The following is a 22,880-nucleotide window of genomic DNA, read 5'->3' as shown; positions in this document are numbered from 1 at the left end:
TTATAGCTTTGTTACTTGTATGAACTAACTTTATTTCAGCTCAGTAAAAGGTATTACCTCAGCCTTGATCTTTTTTGTTTCCTTTAAGAAATCTCCATGAACTCCTCCTGCTGGGTTTAACAGAAATACCACAACAAACTGACCTTCATTTTCTCCTGTGAGTTCTGTCACATCAATGTTCTTTTGTGTTCTATTTGTTGCTGTCTGAAGTGCAGCTGGATTGTGAGATAGGGGATTTTAATTTCAATTGGCATTGATTTCTCAAATTTATTCACTCACTTTATAACTTGTGGTGGCTGCCTCAAATGAAGAGCTTCAAAGCTTTTTTCTTTTCAGTGTTAGGAATTTAAGCTGGTATGTATCTTGGTAATATTTAGTTTTCCCCTTCTTGATTTACAAAGCCATTTGTTTTCAGAAAAGAATATCATACTTTAATGCACAAGGAAAAGAACTCTGGATTTTAGTCATATACCATTTTAATGACTTGGCATATATGTACATACCTATGGAATACATGTAATGAATAATAATGATGAAAGGAGGCGAGGAAAGATATTTTTGTATTTTAGTTTTGTCCTCAGCATGAAGATTACAAAACATGTTTTGAAGATTAAAGATTGCATACTGCCTCTACACAGTGTTACCAAATTAAGCATTAGACTCAATTGATCATTAAAACAACCCAAATGAGATTTTTTCCCCACTGAATTGAGTTATTTGATTGGGAAAAGGCAGTATTTGTAGGATATACCTGATTTTTATTCTTTAGTTCAACATCAAATTATTTTTTATTAGGGCCATCATTTGGAATGAGAAATAGTTTAGGACAAATACTATCTTATCTGTATAGTTACCAATGACAGTTTTGACATGATGAATTTTGTCTTCATACACTGAAGCCTCCAATATCACTTGTATGAAAGCTGACATAATAAGAGACTTTCATATAATATGAGAAAACACTTTGAGTTAATCCTCTTTTATGTAAATACTATTATATACTTTTTTTTACAGAATAAGAGATTCAAAAATCCTATCTGCTCTAAGTTAGATCACCCCCACATCATGGTGTTTACCTCTGGTGACAGCCTTTTAATGGGGGGATATTCAGGAGGAAAGGTTTATGAATAACATAGTAATTCTGATTTATATGATGGGCTTCTGATTTGAGATAACAAAACCACCATACCATCCCAATAGTGTATGATGTTCAGCTTTCCATTTATCTTGGCAAGTAAACATGTATTTATTTCTTCAATAATATAAGTAAAATTGTTTAGAAGTGATTCAAATAGAAATGAGACTGACTCTCAGCCCTGATTGCAATACACTTAAAAATTGAAAGTACATCCAATCTAAGAATTTTATTGTCAATAACATTATAAGATTTGGAGAAGCATAAGTGTCCTGAAATCTACATTGATTCTGGCTTTATGGTCCATATACAAACCATTGATGGTGAATATGATATCAAAATATAATCAGTTTATTCTCTTGTACTCCGTAACATTTATCTCTCTGTGATGTAACTTCATATACCAATTAACCATCACGGAAAGTTGCGTTTAATGCATTTCTCCAGCTCGTGCAAAATATTGGGATGAAAATCTCAGCTCAATGTTATAAAAACAAAATGTGACAAAATGCGTTTTAATAAACAAATTAGTATTTCATTTGCAGGACCATATCAAGTTATACGTTTATAGAGATGAGGCAGTATAATCTCCAAGTCTTTCTGAGAAAGTAATTGAATTATTTGTCAAGGATTGGTACCTGGTACTCAGAAAACAAAGAAGTTGAGAAAATTTAACTTTTTAGCTTCAGGTAATTATCAAAAATTTTATGGTGATTGAGGTGACTATATTACAACTGACGACAATTCTAGAATCTGTAAAAATTGGGTTAAAAATGATGGTACACTGTTTTCCAAGTGTATACTTTGAGGAGTTAACAGGTGTTTTAGGAAGTAAAGAAATTTGTTCTGAAAAATCTTTATTTAAACAAATCTATTTTTTTCTAATTGTAGAATAATATAGAGTATTGGGCACGTATTCATACATTATAGATTTCCAAGTGGAGCTTATAGTAATTACAGTCTCCAAATTTGCTTGACTGGCTCCTTAAAAAAAAATCAATGTGTTTATGTATTTATTTTAGAAAATAAATGTTAATATCTTGCAAGATGCAAGTTATTTAGTGGAAGACATTGAAGGTTTATCATCAGCCCCTTAGTAAGGAGAACATGAAGACTGATAGCGGAACCCTCCAACTACTTTCTGTTGCATAAATCTGTGGCCAGTGTCAAACACAGAACTGATTTTGAGTGTTTAATCAAAGTGATACTAATTCCAAATAGTGCTGGAAAAGGGGTATTTGTAATCTTGGGTCTTATAGACTTTATTTCCAAGATTCTATGAATATGACTTCTTTTATAAGTTAGCTTAAGTGTTAAGGTAATTCTCTGGAGCTCTCTGCATTGTTACTCTTCTCACATCTGATTATTTTAGTCAGTAACTCTATTGCATTACTGGAAAAAATGTGTTGGAGAAAGAACTCTTCATCTTTCTTAGAAGACTGGTTTAATGTCAAAAAAATGTAGTAGGAGGTACTGAAATGACATTTGCATAGTTAATCACATGAAAGTAAAAGGAACAAATCTCTTTTACTTGGAATATGTGTTATACTCAAGACTATTCCCCTTGGCTCTTGGCTTCCTTTTCCTCAGATGAGAGAATGAACAAATTGAGAGGAAGAATAAGACAACACTACAAAATTTTTACCTGAAACATATAATGAACTAATGAGTTGTCATTTTGCACTATTCTCACCCACATACAAATAAACACATGCGCGTAAGTCCACAGAATTTCTGAAAGGAGCAAGGCCTTTTGGTTCTGTTAATATTATCAAAAGCAGCTATCTAGAAAGAGGGGCTCTATGGTTTGAATTTGGACCTCTCTCCCATGTAGATTGTGGGCTGTTGACAGCATTCTCTCAACAAAATTTCAAGGTGACAAGACTTTTGATGGCTCCACATCACCTTTTATCCATTAAATAAAAACAAAGGAGAGAAAGCACAAGACAATACTCCCACAGATTTTCATTTATTTTGATATTACTTTTTCACCCTGCCTAAATGACTGTTGCAGCTAGCAAAGAATTTATTTCAAAAACTCAAATAACTTTCTATACATAAGCACAAATTCATTTTAAAAGAACTGTTTTCAGCTAACAACTATCAAGATCTAATAAATTGAAAGATCATGAAATGATTTCTGAGCTGAATGAAGGTCAAAGGAGGAACGTTATAAAGAAAAGAGAAGACATTTTAGAGTCATGAAAGCTGAAGCACAGGCTACCCCAAGAGTTAAGTGAAAGAAAGTGGCACGAGGGAAAGGACCAATTTGCCTACTTTGAAATCTGTTGAGAAGTGGTCCTGTACCACGAAGGGTGGGACAAACCCACTAATTTTTTTCTTTTTTCTTCTCTCCTTGAAAACTTATCTCCCTGGATCCCCTGAGGCAGAATCTAGTCTACTGTAAGTTACTCTATACAAACAGTGTGTTTCTTTTAGCATTTATGCCGTTATCTCTATGACAAATTTTGCTTTGACTATGAAACACATTTTTCAGAAAATTAATATATTAGAAATGACCTATACATAAGAAAGGGTGTTTTCTGTTTTGGAAAATATTAATAATTATTTAAGCAGCTTTCATGGGCTGAGTACTCTCTAATTGCTATATTTTTTCCACTTCTCGATAACTCATGGAAGATATCTAAATATTAAACTCTTTAAACGGATTCTTTCCTTATTACTTAACATATGCCTGTGAGTCATCATGGAGTGGCTGATACACAAAAAAATAATAAAAAGTTCTTTCATAACATAGGAATGTAAGGAAAATTAATATCCTGACGGCTCTCTACAGTTTCATAAGAAATTGCTCTCAGCAGAAGCCCCTTGTATTAATCCATAAATGCCATTTTTAATTAAATCACAGATTCTGCAATATTAAAGGATATGGAGTCCATTCAGGAGGCTCCTTTTATTAGTTGGGATGCAAGTTTGGCTGCTGCAACATAAGCCAAATAATATTGGCTTAGAAGAAAATGCAGTTTATTCCCCTCTCAAATAACAGTATAAACATGAGCAATCCAGCACTGATGCAGTGGCTTCAAAATGATCAGGGTCTACCCATTCTCAACAAGTTTCTTCGTGTCATGAGTTTTACTTCTAGCCATCACCTTGGCGTTTTAGCCAGAGGGAAGAAGTAAAAGTAGATGGTATGTACTCTTGGTCCTTTAAGGTCCCAATTCAGAAGTTTCGTGCATTCCTTCCACTTACATCCTTTTGGTCAGAATTAGTCATGGATCCATCCTAGGTTCAAGGGAGGCTGAGGTACGGGGCAGTATGTGCTCTGCTGAAATCAGAGATTGTGCTAGTAAAAAAGAAAAGTAAAGGCAAAAGGTATGCAACTCTATTGTAGCTCCTCAATTTGTCTGCTCAGCTTATTACATCCTCATGAGGAGCTGAAATTGACCTAGAGCAGCATACTCAAAGAGTGGTCCACATAGTTCTTGGTGTGGGCAAATGGGCAGTGGGGAAGGGGGGCAAGCTCCTACCAGGGGATGCACAAGGTAAAAAGTATTTTTATAAAAATACTAAAACATAATTTTTCTTTTGCATCATGTTGAATTTTGCATTGATGCGGCCAAAAACAAAGGTGGAGAAGCTATTGCTGGAGAACTTAGCAGTGGATCCAAGTTGCTATGCTAGTAGAGACATATTCATTTCTGCTATATGCTTGCAGAACAAAAAGAATGCATGTTTTATTTAAAAATGTTCTTGGTGATGCAGTAAAAAAAAGTTTATTGTATCTCAATTTTCAGGACAAATCCATATGTCAAAACAAAATGGGCATGTGAATGAGTTCACTTATGCTGCATACTGAAATAGAATGGCTGCCTTGGGGCAAAGCACTGTGCAATTGCTTCAGTCGCAAGCTGAGGTCAGCACTTTTTTAAGGGCAAACCATCTTTCCTTGAAAGAATGATTGACAGACAAACTAGGGTTATTCAGACTTGGATATTCAGCAGATCGGTTACCAAAACTGAAAGAAATGAACTTATCACCTCAACACAGACAACTGACATATTTAATATCAATGTTAAAATTCTACCTTTCAAGTGAAAATTAGAAATTTGAAACCTTGTATCTGCCACTATGATGCAGACAGCTTCCAAATACGTAAGAGCTTTTCTTGTGAATCCAATGATTATGTTAAGGAATGAGACTTTTTGTTATTATATAATGATGTGCGTCAACATTTGGGAGATCTTCATAAGTAAGTCAATCAATATTTTCCAAGTGACCAGTGCATGATTTTGGATGCATGGGTAGAAGATCCATTTACAGTTCAAGATAAATCAAACATTTAATGTAACAGACTTCAATATGTTAATCATATTCTTTCAGATTCCATATTACAACTGACTTTTAAGAACCACTTGTTGAATTTTGGTGCAGTGTCAAAGAGTATCCACAATTATCTGAAAAGGCTATTACAATACTCACTTCTCCAATAGATCTGTGTGGGGTTACAAAATGACGATTTGCAAAAGATTGCATGAAGAAACGGCTATAAGAATTTAATTATTGTCTCTTAAGGCATATATTAAGAAAATGAGTGGGGGCCAGCCCCACAGCTGAGTTGTTCAGTCCGCACACTCCACTTCAGCATCCCAGAGTTCCACTGGTTTGGATCCTGAGCGCAGACCTAGCACCACTCATCAGGCCATGATGAGACAGTATCTCACATAGCAAAGCCAGAAGGACCTATAACCAGAATACGCAACAACGTACTGGGGGACTTTGGGGATAAGAAGAAGAAGAAAAGAAAAAGAAAATTGGCAATAAATGTTACCTCAGGTGCCAGTCTTACAAAAAAAATAAAATTTGCAAAAATCATTAAAGTTTAAATGTCATGTATGTTAATATGTAATGGGCTTACTTATTGTTCTTTTTTTTTTAAAGATTGGCACCTGAGCTAACAACTGTTGCCAATCTTTTTTTTTCCTCCCCAAATCCCCTGGTCCATAGTTGTATATCATTAGTTGCAGGTCCTTCTAGTTGTGGTATGTGGGATGCCACTTCAATGTGGCCTGATGAGCGGTTCCATGTCCGTCCCCAGGATCCGAACTGGCAAAACCCTGGGCTGCTGCAGTGGAGCACACAAATTTAACCACTTGGCCACGGGGCTGGCCCCCTTATTGTTCTTTTTAATTGTGTTAATAAATACATATTTTGAAGTTCTCAGTTTCAATATTTATTATGGTAAATATAGATATCCACATATATACACACATACATAGATTTATAACTCCCACACACAAAAGCTCTTTGGATTTCTCCACAATTTTTAATAGTACAAAGGGGTCCTGAGACCAAAAAATTTGATACCTGCTGGTCAAAGTCATTGTAGAAGATTTCAGCTGGAAGACTTGCCACTGTAGGGGAACAGAATGTACATGTCTTTGGCTTGATTATTTTTAAGAACAAAAGACTCAGGAGGAAACTTTGACTTCCCCTTAATTGCCTAAAAGAATGTAAGACAGAAGGCCTATTTTAGGAAGGAACTATCACCATAGATAACTATAGTGTAATATACTATAGGTGAGGTAGACAGGGAGGAACCTAGCAAGGCCTATTTGACCAAAGTCCTCTCTATGTCCCATTGTCTTTTCAAGGCATGGCAAATATTTGTTTACCAAACATTTGCTTTTCCATCTCCATGTGAATTGCCTTCCTCTCCTTTGAGTCTCAAACCACTACCCTCAACATCCTCCTTTGTCTTTAGCTGAAGATGGTATCTAAGGTGGTCACTTCAGCCCTTTTGGTGAGTCACTGAGTTTTCCTGGGTTTCTCCCATGTTATTAAACTTGTTTGATTTTCTCCTGTTACTCTGTCTCATGTCAATCTAATTCTTAGAGCAGCCAAAAGAGCCTAGAGGGTAGAGGAATATTTCTTCCTCCCCTGCAGCACTAAAATAACAGAAAAACTACACTGATGGCATATAAAGCAGCAGACTGTTTTGTGTATGGGTCATCTGGATATCATACCTGGTGCTAGGAAGTGGGAACACTTAGTCACAGAAGTTTTCTTTTCTTCTGTTGAGAGTACAGGGGGAATAGTGACAGGAAAAAACATGTAAATAAAAGTGAAAGTTGCCCTAGGAATGTTATAAAGGTGTTTTAGTTCTGAATTTCCCCTATTCCCAGGTAAGTGTTGTTACCTGGGAGGGGCGTTGTTTGAAGCAGAACATCAATATACTGTGAATAGTGTCATTAAAATGATGAATCTGGACAAAATGTGTTTTTATATCACTGTTGCTCTCTTTCTCCAAAGCCAATGCAAAGGCAGAAAGGATGTGGGACATTTCTCCTGACATACTGGCCGTAAATTGTGATCTCAGGAAGCAGTGTGTAGTTAAAATTGCTATATTTTAATTTTTTCAAAGATCTTGTTCATGTTCATATTGTCACAATTTTGTAGATAGCCAAAATCTACTACAAGCAGTTGACCAACTTAAGCGTTTACATTACAGATCCATTACTTAAGTATTACAAAATCGTTTGATCCTTTGGCATCAAATAATTTTTTGAATTTGATACCACCACTGCCAATGCCTGACTGAAAGTTATGCTTTTCATGATATAGTTGAAGCCACCAACAGAACACTTGAATCTATACATTTACAAGAACTTTGTTCAAATTGATTATGGGATATGATAAAATAACCATATAAAAAGTGAATGGTTATGACATAGATTTTAAAATAAATATTACGCAGAAAAATATATAGAAAATAATCATTTGATTAAATCACATTATTTTAAAACAGAATTTTGGTAGTCCACTATAAAGTAATTAAATCAATTTTCAGTAAATATAGTACATTTTGTGAATAAGTGTTCAAGCTGTTGTGCTTATGGCACAAGGAAAAAAAAGACCATAAATCAGGTTATCAGCTGGGAAATGGGGGTTGAGGGTAGAGAGTAAGTGCGTGGCTGGAATTTGAGTCAAAAGAGTCACAAAAATGGAATGAGTCACGCAAGGTAAATGGAATGAGTGTTGAATTCTCAATTCTGCTTGTCTCACATAAGAGAGAGAATTTGCTTAACTCACTGTGCAGTGTGACTCTTAAAAGTTGAAATTAAAGATCTTTAAAATGGGCTAGTTGAAATACACCCCCACCCCAAACATCTGTTTTTTGGTCAGGGTATAGTACCTATAACCTTATAATTATTCTTGCCCAAGCTGGCAGTTAGTCTAAAAAATGCTTCTTATGTATAAATGCATGTTTAGTCTATAGTTTCTAGGAATAAATACTGTAATATCATCTATGTATTATTTTATACAGCCAAAGTTTGTCTCTGTTCCTTACAAAAAAATAAATTTTTTTGTTTGCCGAGATTATATATTTTATTAATACAAGACAAGAATTATAATCCCTGATTGCTTTTATTGAATACATGAAAACTATTTATAAAAATGTCCTGACGGGACTGGCCCAGTGGTGTAGTGATTAAGTCCATGTGCTCTGCTTTGGCAGCCCAGGGTTTTTGGGTTTGGATTCTAGGCGCAGACCTACACGCCACTCATCAAGCCATGCTGTGGTGGCATTCCACATACAAAATAGAGGAAGATTGGCACAGATGTTGACTCAGCAACAATCTTCCTTAAGGAAAAAAGGGGAAGATTGGCAATGGATGTTAGCTCAGGGCCAATCTTCCTCAGCTACAAAAAAAAAAAAGGAAAAGCCCTGATAACTTAAAATTCTTTTCATTTCTATATTTCTATTGTTTATAAGTTAGAAAACTACAATTTATCTCCACAGATTTCCATTTTGTTAACAGGTCGAGTAAAATGTATTTTTTTCCCAATGTTTAAGAGCTATATTTACCTTATTTTGTAGCTTTTAATGTTGTGCATCACATGTCTTGATTAGTTTATATAATGCACCATCAAGGCTTGGCAACAACTTATGTGTTTTCATTCCATCGCCAGGCCAATAGTTTCCCAAATTGCCTTTCCCAACATTGTGCAATAATAGTGCATTGGATGATTATCTACAGATTTTAATAATAGTTTCACAAAATAAACTATCAAAACAAACAAAACAGTAACCATATTTATTGTATTAGATTCTGACGGTCCTCTTCTATCTCAAAAAAGATTTATGCCAAGTTGAGGATATTTATTACCACTGGTAAATCACATATCTACACTTCATTTTTACTGCTTCCAGGGCATATTCAAAATGGATCTAGATTTTTCCTAGATATCTAATGACATTTTTTAAGACAGAGTACATATTATATTAGAGCAGGGGTTGGCAAAATTTTTGTGTAAGGAGCCAGATAGCATGTTTTGTGGTTTCAGGACCACACAGTCTCTGGAAACTACCCAGCTCTGCCATTATCGTGTGTAAGTGGCCATAGACAATATGTAAACATGTGGACGTGGCTGCTTTATTTATGGATATTGAAATAGTAATTCCATACAATTTTCATCAATCAAAAAATATTATTCTCCTTTTGATGTTTATCAACAATTTAAAACGTAGGAACCAGTCTCACCTCACAGGCTGATACAAAGACAGATGGAGGGCCAGTTTGGCACATGCACCAGTTTGCTCACTCCTGTTGTAGAGCATATATAGGAAGTGCACGACATGCCTTAGATAAAGAATGACATGGACTGAAACTCATCCTTCTCTGTGACATTAGAGAAGTGATTTCATCATATCTCACTTCCCATTATTAAGGAAGAAGAGAGAACATCATGAGAATATTTTAATCAATTTTTAGTGGTTTGCTGCAGCGCGCAAGTACTGGTGCAGACAAGCCAAGCGTGTATTTTTATTCACAACTCCATATTCAGTGACACCACATGGGTGCTCTGAAATTGACCATGGTGGAAATATTTATACCACAAAAATTGGCAAATGCTATAAATCAGAGGTATTTTTCCCCTAGGAGTTGGTTATTAAACCTTTAAACAGATCATTAAACATAACATTTCTATGGCACCTTGGCTACTCTGTGAATAAGACATGACAGTACAAAATAGCATAGTTGAATTATTTTTCAGGAATTACTCATGGATGCATTTTTTTTTTTTTTTTTTGGAGCTTAACTAGGCATAGTCACTCAGTTTTTTTGTTTTCTTTTTTTGTTTTCTGGTGAGAAAGATTGGCCCTGAGCTAACATCTGTTGCCAATCTTCCTCTTTTTTTTTTTCTCCCCTAAGCCCCAGTGCATAGTTGTATATCCTAGATGTAAGTCCTTCTAGTTCTTCTATGTGGGACGCTGCCTCGGCATGGCTTGATGTACGGTGCTAGATCTGCACTGAGGATTTGAACCCGTGAATTCCAGGCCACTGAAGTGGAGCGTGCAAACTTAACTACCGTGCCACTGGGCCAGCCCCCATGGATGCTTTTAAATAATTGCCATAATTATTGTTCTTTAATGAAATAACTATGTCATTGCTACCTATCTCAAAAGTTTTAGAATAGCAACAAAAGTTGACTACCCCGAGGAAACTAGATCACCACAGGCTTCAGAATTTATTCAAGTAAGAAAGAGGATCTTGATGTCACATGCATTAATGAGAGGAATGGTGGTGGCAGAGCAGACTTGTAAGATTAATCTGGATGTCATGCTTTATCAATTACACTCTATGTTATAAAGAATTACACTCTATGTTATAAAGAAACACTTCAACTCCCCTGTCCCTACACAGAAAGTGTCAAGAAACCATCTTATTAGTGGAGGTGCATTTTGCGGGTCTCATGTTGTTTGTTTTTGTTTATTTTTCCAGATTTCAGAATGTCAGATATTAAAAATCAATTCTTCAGGTGGGATAAATTCAAGAAAAAAGCTGATAAAAATTTAATAAAGGCAGGACAACAAATGGAATTTCTAATAGAAATGAGTCACTGGTATTTATCATCCACTTCCTTTTTCAAAAATATCTGAAAATATACCCCACAAACAGCCAACCTCTTTTTTCCACTGTATCCTACTAACAGACTAGAGTACATATATTTTTTTCGAATGTCATTTTATATTATTCTGTAAAAATGGGAAAAAGAACACAAAACAGAAACAACATCTCACATTCCTAGTAAAAGAAACATAGTGATGGGAAAAAATTCAAATTCAATAAAATCTTTCATTTAGCGAGAAGTCTGCATTGTGTGTGTGTGTGTGTGTGGTGAGTGATAGCCAACATAGGAATTAAGCTAAATTAAAAAAGAAAGTCAAGAAAAGCCTCTGGCAATCTTTGATTTATTTAGTTCAGAAGTTTTGGAAAACAAATATTTATTTCTATAGCTTATCAAATTTCTTTCCAAATAATACATCTTTATTTTATTGCGCTTACTTATTTATTCTGTGCACATCCAACTTGAATTGTTTCATATTTTTGTATTTTCCTTACAAATCTTACACTTCTTTGGCATATTTGTATGTTTAACTTCTATTTATTTTTACTAGAAATCAATGTGACTCATGATATATTTTACCCCACTGTCTGCTTATTTGCAGTTTCCATTTCTCCACTCATGTCTGAAATATATCTTCAGATTCTGTCCACACATTTTCCATGGTGTTATATCAAGCCTTCATGGTTTCCTGTGCACCGACGAGTCCACCCCACTTACTCAAACGTCCCCTGAGCTCAGATGTAAATATCCAGCCCTAGTTGCACGTGTTAAGCCCTTAAAGTTGACATGTTTATAACTAACCTCATCCATTTGCTTCCTGACTCAGCTCATCCTCTTGCATTTCCTATTTTGTTTGAGGGTAGAAGTTTCTATTTCAGTGGTTTACAAACTGCGTTTAACCCGCACAAATGAAGCAGAAAGTTCATTATAATTAAATAAGTGTCTTACCCCAGCCACGATTCTCTATTAGAGGATATTCTCTGGAAGTATGCAGACAGGTGTATAAAAAACAGCTTATGTGTGGAGGGAATAAAAAAATTTACGGGATGCATAAAGTAGCAAAACTTACAGCAGTACTTAGAGAGAGGTTTATAGCTGTGAATGCCTATATAAAAAAAGATGAAAGTTCTCAAGCCAGTAACCTAACTTTTCTCTCTAGAAAACTAGAAGAAAAATGACAGTAAACACAAAGCAAACAGAAGGAAGGAAATAATAATAATTACAGTGGAAAAATCAAAGAAAGAAGAGAAAAATAATAAAGAATGGTAAGAAAACTAAAAGTTAGTTCTTCGAAAATATCAACAAAATTGACAAACTTGTAGTTAGATTGACCCGAGAGAGAAGATAGACAAAGAAAGTGAAAAAAGGTCTCAGAGAATAGAAGGAGATATTTGCATATCATACAACTGATAAGGCACTGGTATCCAAATATGCAACTTACTCTTACAACTCAATATGAAAATAAAAAACAATTTAAAAATAGGTGAAGAATTTTATAGACATTTTTCCAAAGAAGATACAGTGGACTATAAGCACGTTCAACATTATTAGTCATTGGGAAAATGTAAATTAAAACCACAAAAAGATACCACTTCACATCCACTAAGATGACTATGATCGAAAGGACAGGTAATAACAACATTTGGTGAGGATATGGAGTAATTGCAGTTGTCACTCATGGCTGGTAGAAATAAAACATGATGACGCCACTTTGGGACACAATTTGGCAGCTCCTCAAAATATTAAACATAGAGTTATATTATGACTCATCAATTTCATTCTTGGGTATATACCCAAGAAAATTGAAAACATACGTCCATACTTAAAAACATGTACATGAATGTTCACAGCAGCATTATTCATACTAGCCAAAAAGTGGTAACAACCCAAATGGACATAAAATAATTAATACATAAACAAAATGTGGTATACCCATACTATTGATACATTCCACAAGAGGGATGAACCTGAAAACACTATGTCAAGTGAAAGAAGCCAGTCACAAAAGACCACATGTTGTATGATTCCATTTATATGAAAAGCCCAAAACAGGCGAAACTATAAGGACAAACAGTAGATTAGACAGATTTCTAGAGACAAAAAGTCAGAGCTGAGTGTGGGAGTATGGCTAATTGGTACTGGGTTTCTTTTCTGGACAATGAAAATGTTCTCAACTTAGATTCTGGGGATGGTTGCATAAATTTTGCATATCCTAGAATCCAATGAATTGTAAAAAAAATGCCAATGACTTATTTTGAAATCATTTTTTAAAATGCATAGACTTTCAGGTTTTTTTCCAGTGAAAAAATCTATAATTATAGATTTCTCCTCAATGATTTAAGCATCAAGTCAAATTCAAGCATTTTATAACAGAGATACTGAAACAAATACATATTTTTTGTGGGATTGTCTTATATTTCCCTTAGCTTTTCATTTCGATGCATTTTTAACCTGACTTCAAATAAATAAATACAAGTTTTTACTGCATTGACTGATCGATACGTTTTAAACAGCAAAGCCCCAAACCACACTTTCCAAAATTAGTTCAGAAACAAATATTTTAATAATCTACCTCATTTACATAAACTATTACAAACTTCCACAGCAATCTTCAGAGATTCATGTAGAATGAGCTTTATGATATCCTGAACACCAGTCAAAGAAAATAAACTTTAAATTCTTTTATTTGAAAATTACTATGGAGAAATTCCACTCTGGGGTCAGGCTTCCTTCCTCTGCTTACAATCTAACTCTAGGGTTTTGTGTTTTTCTGTTCAGTGTGATACAATTATTAGTTAACCACCACATGTAACAAGTTAGAATGATTTTTGATTTCGATAAGAAAAGAAAAGAAAAGAAACAAGTGTTAGTGCGCGTTCCTCATTGTATTATGATGTTGGGAAATAAGTATGTTTTATTATTTTGAGACTTAAGAGAATATGTTGTCTTCAAATTATCTCTAGTAATATAACTCCGTGACATCTATTATTACCACACCTGCATTCAGAAAATAGAGCTCACTGTCAAAACAAAGTCCTTAGTTGTCTGCTTTGACACAAATGTCTTACCTTTGTCTTGGCAGGCTGATGAGGGGTTGTTTATGACACCGCTTGCTGAGGCTAAAGACCTTGTGTACAATTTTCTGCGCCTTTAGGAAAAGTTGCTTCATGCTGCTCTCCAGTTGTTCATAGCGGCGCTGGAAATTAGAATCCATTGTCCACAAGTGCATGATGGTAGATGTGTTGAGGAAATAATTCATGGGGAGCCTTTTCATAAAGAACTTGAATTCATCTGAAAAACGTTAAAAGTCAACACTTTAATTATAAAACAATTTCCCCTTTTCCCCAAAATATTTAATCTGTGAATATTAAAAACAAATACCATCTATTATTTTGTGTGTAGCAAATTAAGAGCAAGCTAGGATTTTTATTTTGATGGTTTAGGATTGTTTTCTTTTTTGTTCCCCTTAAAATAGAGCTTTTGGGGCCAGCCCGGTGGCATAGCAGTTAAGTTCACATGTTCCACTTCAGCTGCTCAGGGTTCTCCAATTCGCATCCTGGGCATGGACCTATGCACCACCTATCACGCCGTGCTGTGGCAGGCATCCCACACATAAAGTAGAGGAAGATGGGCACAGATGCTAGCTCAGGGCCAATCTTCTTAAGCAAAAAGAGGAGGATTGGTGGCAGATGTTAGCTCAGGGCTAATCTTCTTCTTCAAAAAAATAAATTAAATAAAATACAGCTTTCATGGAAGAAGATAATTAAAGTAATTTGTGCTAAAGCAAATAGTTTGAGTAGAAAGTTTAAGTTGAACTTAATTTTTCCATGTTCTCCTTTTAATGGTATTTGAATGAACTTTTCCTCATAGGTAGGATCATTAATCTAGCTTTCATTTTTTGGCATTACTATTAATAATCCTTTCTAAGTGTTGTATATTAAAGAAATATTTCAGGAATTTTCATTAACTCATTATAGAAAATACATATAATCACTATTAAATGATTATATTAATGTTTAAAGAAAAAAAGAAAGCCTCGTAAATAAAAAAAATATATAATATTCAACCGTGTACTCTAGTTATTCCCTTTAACTGTGTTCCAATTGGTCAAGATATAATGGTATAAAAAACAAATGTATACTAAAGAAAAAAATTTAAAAAGAATTTAAAGCTCAAATTCTGGCTTTTCTTTTTGTGTCAATAATTCTCATGTCTGAAATTGTCTTCTTTTCAAATGTCTGATTAATGAAAAGTAGGAACAAAGGTTGATGGTACACTAAAATAAATAATCTTCTAAAAGACCTATTAATTATCTAAACACAGAAGATAATTGAGACAATAGCCAAAAGATGGAAACAATCCAACTATCCATCCATAGGTGAATGTGATACCAAGTGTGATATATACACAAAATATTATTGAGTCATAAAAATGAAGTTCCAGGGCTGGCCCAGTAGTGTAGAGGTTAAGTGTGAGTGCTCTGATTTGGTGGCCTGGGGTTAGTGGGTTTGGATCCCGGGGGCAGATCTACACACTGCTCATTCAGCCAAGCTGTGGTGGCATCCCACATACAAAATAGAGGAAGCTTGGCACAGATGTTGGCTCATGAACAATCTTCCTCACCAAAAAAAACAAAAAACAAAAAAAACATAAAACAAAGAATGAAGTTCTGATACGTGCTTAAACATAGATGAACCTTGAAAATATTATGGTAAGTGAAATAAGTCAGACAAAAAAGAACAATTATTGTATAATTTTACTTATATGAAGTCTCTAGAGGAGTCGAGTTCATTGAAAGAGAAAATAGATTAGAATTTCCCAGATGATGGGGAAGGGGCAAATGGAAAGTTATTGCATAATAGTTACAGAATTTCCGTTTGCCTTGACGAAAATTTTTTGGAAACAAATAATGGTGATGGTTGTACAACATGGTGCATGCAATTAATATTACTGAGTTGTACAGCTAAAATGGCAAATTTTGTGTTGCATATTTTTTACCACAATAAAAATATTTTTCCAAAAAGTAAAAGATGGTAGAGTCTTTTCCCCCATCTCTCCTTTTCTTTCAATGTAAATATTAAGAACAAGGACTTAAAACAAGCTTTTTCTTGCTTTTAGGATGTCTTTAAAAGATTTATTTTGTTAAGCATATCATGTTGCAGCCATTTCCACATAGTACATGACTGGGTTTCCTCCACACATACACACCCACAGGCCACAAGATTTGAAAAATGTTTTCAACGGCTGAAGAAGTTTTATTTGGCGAGTGAAATAAACCACATTTTAGTCACTATTCTACCTATAAAAACGTTATATGGTATGCATTAAACCTCAGCCTCTTTGTGCCTTAATTTCCTCTTATGTAAATGGGATAGAAAGCTCTAGATGATGATAATCTCATTTAATTTTAAAATTCTATGACGTTATGAACAGCTATTTTAAATTATCTTTTAGTTAGTCTTAAATATCCAATTCAAAAACTGTTGTTTGCCAATGTCCAGCTACAGTTATTAGTATCTAACATACTGTGGGTAACATGTGTCAATACCTCTTGCTTGTATGTGGGCATGTCTCTATTACAGTATTTTAAAACCTCCAAATTGTCGTGAACATTTCTTAAACTATGCCATTCACATCACATTGGAAAAAGTAGACTACATTAATACATATATAGAGAGAGAGCAATTAATTTATACTTATTTTATGTATTAGGTATATTTCAATATTCAGATCCAAACTATTTCATCAGTCCTGGAAAATGCACATTTTAACAATTAACAGAAAGTTATATTCATGAATATTGGGGTTATTTTTTATAGAGCAAATACATATAAAGCCATGGCATGTTTTGGACATTAAAGAAGGAAAAATAAACAAAAGGAAAAATGGACTTTTTACAGCAAAAATTATGGGGAAAGACTTTTGAGGATATATCCATCTGATACACTTCAAATCATTTTTTTTTTTAAGTACGCAGAGTATAAACAAGAGATGCATTTTAGAATTCCAATTTCACAGTACCTACATTTTGTTTGGTCCCATATGTCTCTTTTGAGAAATTCCCTCTTTTGATTAAAGGAGTTGATGCATGGAAATTGGAAAGCATTTCTTGCATTATTCACAGAGCAGATGCCACTACTTTGAAAACTAATCATTCATTTCATTGTCATCTTTTACTTGAACACATTTGATAAGCCTTTATTGTTTCATGCGTATGCATATTTTAATTATTTTCATTGTTTGCTGTAATAGTATTCTGAAAGTTTCTAGTCAGTAAATTTATTCAAGTTAAAGAATGTTTTAAAATAGAATTTATTTAATTTTACCAAAGTGTATGTGATAGTGTATGTCAGCTGAAAACTGTCACTATGTAATTTATGGGAAACATAGTTTTAACATGAGCCTTGAATAATTACTTCATTATGAAGTCATTAAGAGTCACCATTGATAGTCACTCAAAATATTTATTGGGCACCTGTTGTGCACAGAACATACAGATGTTTCAGTCTATGAGAGTATGGATAAACCTTTCATCTTATTTTTAAAAAATGACAAATGACATGAAATATTTTCTAATGATAAAATAACATCTTCTGTATCTATTTAGAAGTCAATCGAATCTCCAGAAATATTCCTATGGATATCTTTTCTTTCATTTTTGGCAATCAGTAAATTCACATTTACAGAATAAGAAAATAAAATTGGAATGATACGTTATAATTATTATCTAAATCTAGTGATTTACATAACAAAAAGAAAATACAATGATTAGAGGGTGCCAGATAACATTTTATGCTACAATAATTTGCAAAGTTGTGTAGAAGATAAAGTCCTATGGCTTTTCAAAAGTCAGGTAAACAGTGTCCTAAATGGCAGGAATAAGTTAGCAAAAGCTGAAAAGAAAATCTGACCCTTGAGGGAGTGCAATTAATATACAAATTTTGACCCACTCCATAATCCTGACTAGAATTGGTCAATTTTTACTTTTAGAAAGTTTTGTTTTTCCTCCAAACGCTTCTAAGGGACTATTTGAACGATTTTTATCACTTTAGAATTTTCCCAACTTCTACGGTATATCACCAATAAGACTTTGAGTGGCCACATATCAATGAAAGTCTACTCAAACCATTCCATAAGGCATGAGTCTAGAGCTCATATGAAATTGACAAGATACTATAATGCCGCATAAAGTACACGGCCAGCCTGTTCAATAAGTTGTAAACTGGCCAATTTTTATGAGGCTACAAAGTGATATACCGGTATACAAGGGCGTTCATCAAAAACAGACCCTAAATCCTGAGTAGCTGCCTAGAAATAACTCGTGCTTTTCCTGTTTACTTTTTCTCTGAAAGATACATCATATTTTTATATTAAAATACTTCAATATGGGGAGCCAATTAATCTGGATCTTCCTGTTTATGTACCCCCCCGCCCCGTTCAAATGTTTGAGAATTACCCAAACAGAGCTTTATCTCTATAGAACCTGCAAGACCTGGGTCCTCACTTTTCTAGTTGCCCTTGCAGCTACAGAGCAGATGCACCATCTAAGCTATAGGAATCGGGTGTACCCACCCAGATTTTGGATCTTAAGCTGTTGATGCAATCACAAAGGGGATGCCCAGAGCAATTCTCTCAGGAGGCAGTGGTCACCGCAGTGAAGTTAGCATTTAGTGTAATCTAGCAGTCACTGCAGTCAACAGTGATGACCTCGCTAAATAAGTCTTGTCCAAGATTCTTGACTTTGAACTATGTAGCTCAAGAGCATGCTTTTCTAACCTTCTTAATGATTCTATACACTATCCAATATCCTTTACTGAATTCCTTATTAGCTTAGGTTAGCTGGAGCCTTTTTTTCTTGCTGCAAAGAATCTGGGCTGAAAGAAGTACTGGTATGAGATGTGGTTTGGCAATAGCCTCTATGGACAACAGGGAGAATATGGACTCTGTTTCCTGGACTGGTTGGAACAAAAAGCTTTTTAAATCCATACAGTATTAAAGGTGGAACTTTTGACAGTAATATTGCCTGTGCCCATCTAGAACGAAGAGCTTGTTGTAGAAATAGCATTTGAGATTATGTTCCTGAGGAGAACCGAATGAGGAACATGAAAAATTCAAAGACTGAGGGTGAGTTGTTTGGGACAAATAGAGATGACTTGCTTAAAGAGCTCAAATTCCTACCCTTTGTTCTCAGAGCACAGAATGAATGCTAGGAGACTTTCAAAGACCTTGCTAAAGGAATCTTTTATCTCTTGCAGCTGTACGGCTTCAAAACAAACTTTGATCCCAAGATTGAATTTAAATTCCTGCCAGATCTGTTACATTAAAATTAGAAAGGACACTGAGTGGGAAGGCATGGGAATCTGAGAAGTGAAAGGTAGATATGTGGCAGGACTGGAATTAAGTCAGAATAACCCAAAGCATTAATGCTCACTTTCCTTTCTCCCAAGAAACAGTACATTCTTCCCTGTCTGATGGACTAACTTTGTCTTGCTTTCAGTCATTGTAATGATCATAATCAAAGGACTGACCTTCACTGAGAAGCCAACATTCATCAGGCCCCACTTCTATCACTCATCATGCCCCAGGGAAGTTTACTGAAAATATTCTAACATAAGACTAAGTTTTCAATGGCTATAAAGAATTTGCTAATTTAGCAGCTGGCCAGGTGGCATAGTAGTTAGGTTTCCTCACTCTGCTTTGGAAGCCTGGGGTTTGCAGGTTCAGATCCCAGGTGTGAATCTACGCACCACTCATGAAGCCATGCTGCGGCAGTGTTCCACATGTGAAATAGAGGAAGATTGCCACTGATGTGAGCTCAAGGCCAATCTTCTTCAGCAAAAAAAAAAAAAGAAAGAAAGAAAGAAAGAAAAAAGAATTTGTGAATTTTTATTGGAGAAGGAACATTATACACATTGGTGAAAAGAATGCTGGCATCTCTGATGTACACTATTGACTGTTTTCTGTAGGCTGAGGACATTAGTCAGTGTGCAAATGTGTGAAATTGGGTGAGTTCTCTGATTTCAATGAGGATACAATTACCTTTCTGTGACCAAGGCCTGGTAGCAGCTGTTAGCCATCAGAGGCTCAGTGGACATAGGTATTGTAACAGACAACAGGTCCAGGGTGCTACTTAGAAAGGTCTAACCTGTAGGAATTTTACAGTTTATTAATCAGATCATGGTCTCCGAGGACTTAAATACAGCACCATTACCCTGAGGTCCTATTTGATTTGTATAATTGAAAAAAAAAATTGTCCGGCAATAAAGACCTGACTCGAGTCATCATGAGAGAGAAGAATGCTATTCTATCGCATTCTCAGTACTGACTCATTTCAAAGATATACCACAGCTTAAGTAAAGCAAATCTTTCCTCTGTATTCTGAGTTAATTCCTAGGGCCACTGAATGCCACTATATTCCATGGGTCAGAGTGTGGCCATGTAGAAATAAGATAGTAAGTTGCTTCTTTCCTGAATCACCCTCGAATTATGTCCAGTGGGACCCTAATCCATTCTACGTCTATTTTCCAAATCCTTGACTAAAGAGTCAGGCTAGAAGAACATTGGCTTCCTAACCTGTTACGAAATAAGATCTATTAGGTTAAGAAGGATAAAACAAAGCTTCCTCTTCTTACCAAAAGATTAAATTCAAGACGCTATTGCTTGTTTTTTGTGCTTGACACACTTGCAGGAATTAGAGAGCCATTCAACGCTGAAAATTGTGAGGATAGTATTCACATCAGCCAGCCCTGGAGGTCTAGAGATTAAGATCCGTTGCTTTCACCATGTGGCCTGGGTTCGTTTCCCGTCAGGGAACCACTCCATCCATCTGTTGGTTGTCACACTGCAGTGGCTGTGCGTTGCTGTGATGCTGAAAGCTAGGCCACTGGCATTTCGAATACCCACAGGGTCACTCAGGATGGACAGATTTCAGCAGAGCTTCTAGACTAAGACGGAAGAAGGACCTGGCCACCCACCTCAACAAAAATTGGCCATGAAAATCCTGTGAATAACAGTGGAGCGCTGTCTGATATAGCGCCGGAAGGGGAGAAGACGGCGCAAAAAGCCCTGGCAGAGTTCCGCTCTGCTGGACACAGGGTCACTGGGAGTTGGAATCACTCAAGGGCACTAACAACAAAATATTCATATTCCGTCTCCAATTCACCCACTATGTTGGCTATAAGGTTAACCACAGAGCAACTCTAATTAAATCTGCTATCCCAGTTATGGTAGCTTCCTGGTGGCATGACTCCTGGCTCTAGGGTAAAGCTTCTTCTCTGGTAGAAATTGTTTTCTCTATCGTTGTAACTAGAGAAGACCAGAAGCAGTTTTCTTTCCTGTGTCAGTTACGAGAGTTAAACATTGTCATTTTATTCGAGGGTTAAATCATTTCTCAGCCTCTGTGTTACAATTTACTTCAAAGGAACGTAGAGCATCTCACCATGCCACAGGACATATTTTGTTAATGACATCATACTGAAAGACCTGAAAAACACGAGGCACAGGTATCCTGGCTGCTGGCCCATACCTAAGTTGTGCACAAGGACTGCAGATAAATCTCACGAAAACTGCAGCCCCTGATAACAAATCTTAGAAGTTGCATAAAATGATTGATCTGGTATCATTATTGATAATGATGACTTCGATGACCTGGAACGGGGTGGCAGATGTTCCAGCTGCAGATACTTTTGCTCTTTGATGTCCTCAAGAAATGGCTCCTGCTCTGTGATTTAGAGATTGTTCCTACAGCCTTTGAGCCAGAATCTCCTGTCCTCCTGCTGATTCTGTGAGGTCTCCAATCCAATGTCTTTAAATAAATTCCTTTTCTGCTGCAGTCAGATTCTATTCTTGCAAGAACGCTGACTGATACAGTTAATTGAGGCCTCAAAGGTAATTGCAGCCTAGAGTTTAACAAGAGTACAGCAAATATTTATTGATGTCTACTGTGTGCCAATCACTGTGCTAGTTAAATAGCTAATGAAGCAGTAATAATAATTATTGCGGCTATAACAATAGCACTTTTTTCATAGGTTTTCTGTGTAGATTAAATTAGATTACCATGACAACTTCATAAAATGCCTTTTATATAATTAGTGGTAAATAAATGCTAGCTATTATCTTTCTTTTAATGATTTATTTAGTGTTTTTTCATGTGCTGTGCTGAGCGCTTTACGTGGATTATCTCATTTAATCTTTACAACAGTCAGAGATGATGGGTACTACTACACCCTGCATTTTGCCGATGAGGAAATGTGCCTTAGCAAGGGTCAGCAAGTTGTTCAAACTGACAGAGTTATTAATTAACGCCCAGAACAAATCAAGTCTAAACAAAGCATGACTCCTGCCTTAATAAGCATAAACTCTTTTGAGGGTTAACAGGAAAATAAAATTATTCTCCCTATATTTAAAGAGTACTTTTGTTTGGTAGACTTTTCATAAATGTTATCATATCCAATATCATAAGAATCATGCATTAGGCTGGGCTGGTTTTATTGAGATGGGATGTGAAACTAATTTGAATTATGGGATTATTGCATAGAGGCAACTGTGAGAGAAAAATGAAGAAAATAATAGACTAAAGGAAATGTAAAGGAGATATCATGTTATATTTCTCTGAGGGTCAGAACAATATTTTATTTTTCTTTCTATTTTTCCTTTGCAAAATCTTAAAACAGCACATTATACACAGTGTGAATTAAGTATATATTTCTTAAATGGCTTAACCACTTGACAAGATCTGGAGAGAAATGGTTGAAGCTAAATATAAATATACACAGAATAATTCATTTGGAAAAGTAGGGTTTGAGTCTAGTCATATAAAATATGAAGCCACAAGTACCCATATGGGAAAATAAAGTTGAAATAAGATGTG

General features: G+C 35.3%; 1 protein-coding gene across 4 annotated transcripts in view; it reads right to left on the bottom strand.

Annotated features, from left to right (window-relative positions):
* Nucleotides 1–22,880, bottom strand: part of BRINP3 (BMP/retinoic acid inducible neural specific 3) — a 393,852-nt gene that overhangs the window by 63,310 nt on the left and 307,662 nt on the right. For all 4 annotated transcript variants that reach the window (XM_070501568.1, XM_070501567.1, XM_070501566.1 and 1 more), the window contains one exon: nucleotides 14,080–14,302. In XM_070501568.1, the coding sequence (XP_070357669.1) occupies nucleotides 14,080–14,302 (223 nt within the window). The remainder of the gene's footprint in view (nucleotides 1–14,079; nucleotides 14,303–22,880) is intronic.

Source organism: Equus asinus, chromosome 30, assembly GCF_041296235.1.
Source record: "Equus asinus isolate D_3611 breed Donkey chromosome 30, EquAss-T2T_v2, whole genome shotgun sequence".
Lineage (NCBI taxonomy): Eukaryota > Metazoa > Chordata > Mammalia > Perissodactyla > Equidae > Equus > Equus asinus.
This window is presented reverse-complemented; position numbering and strand designations above follow the sequence as displayed.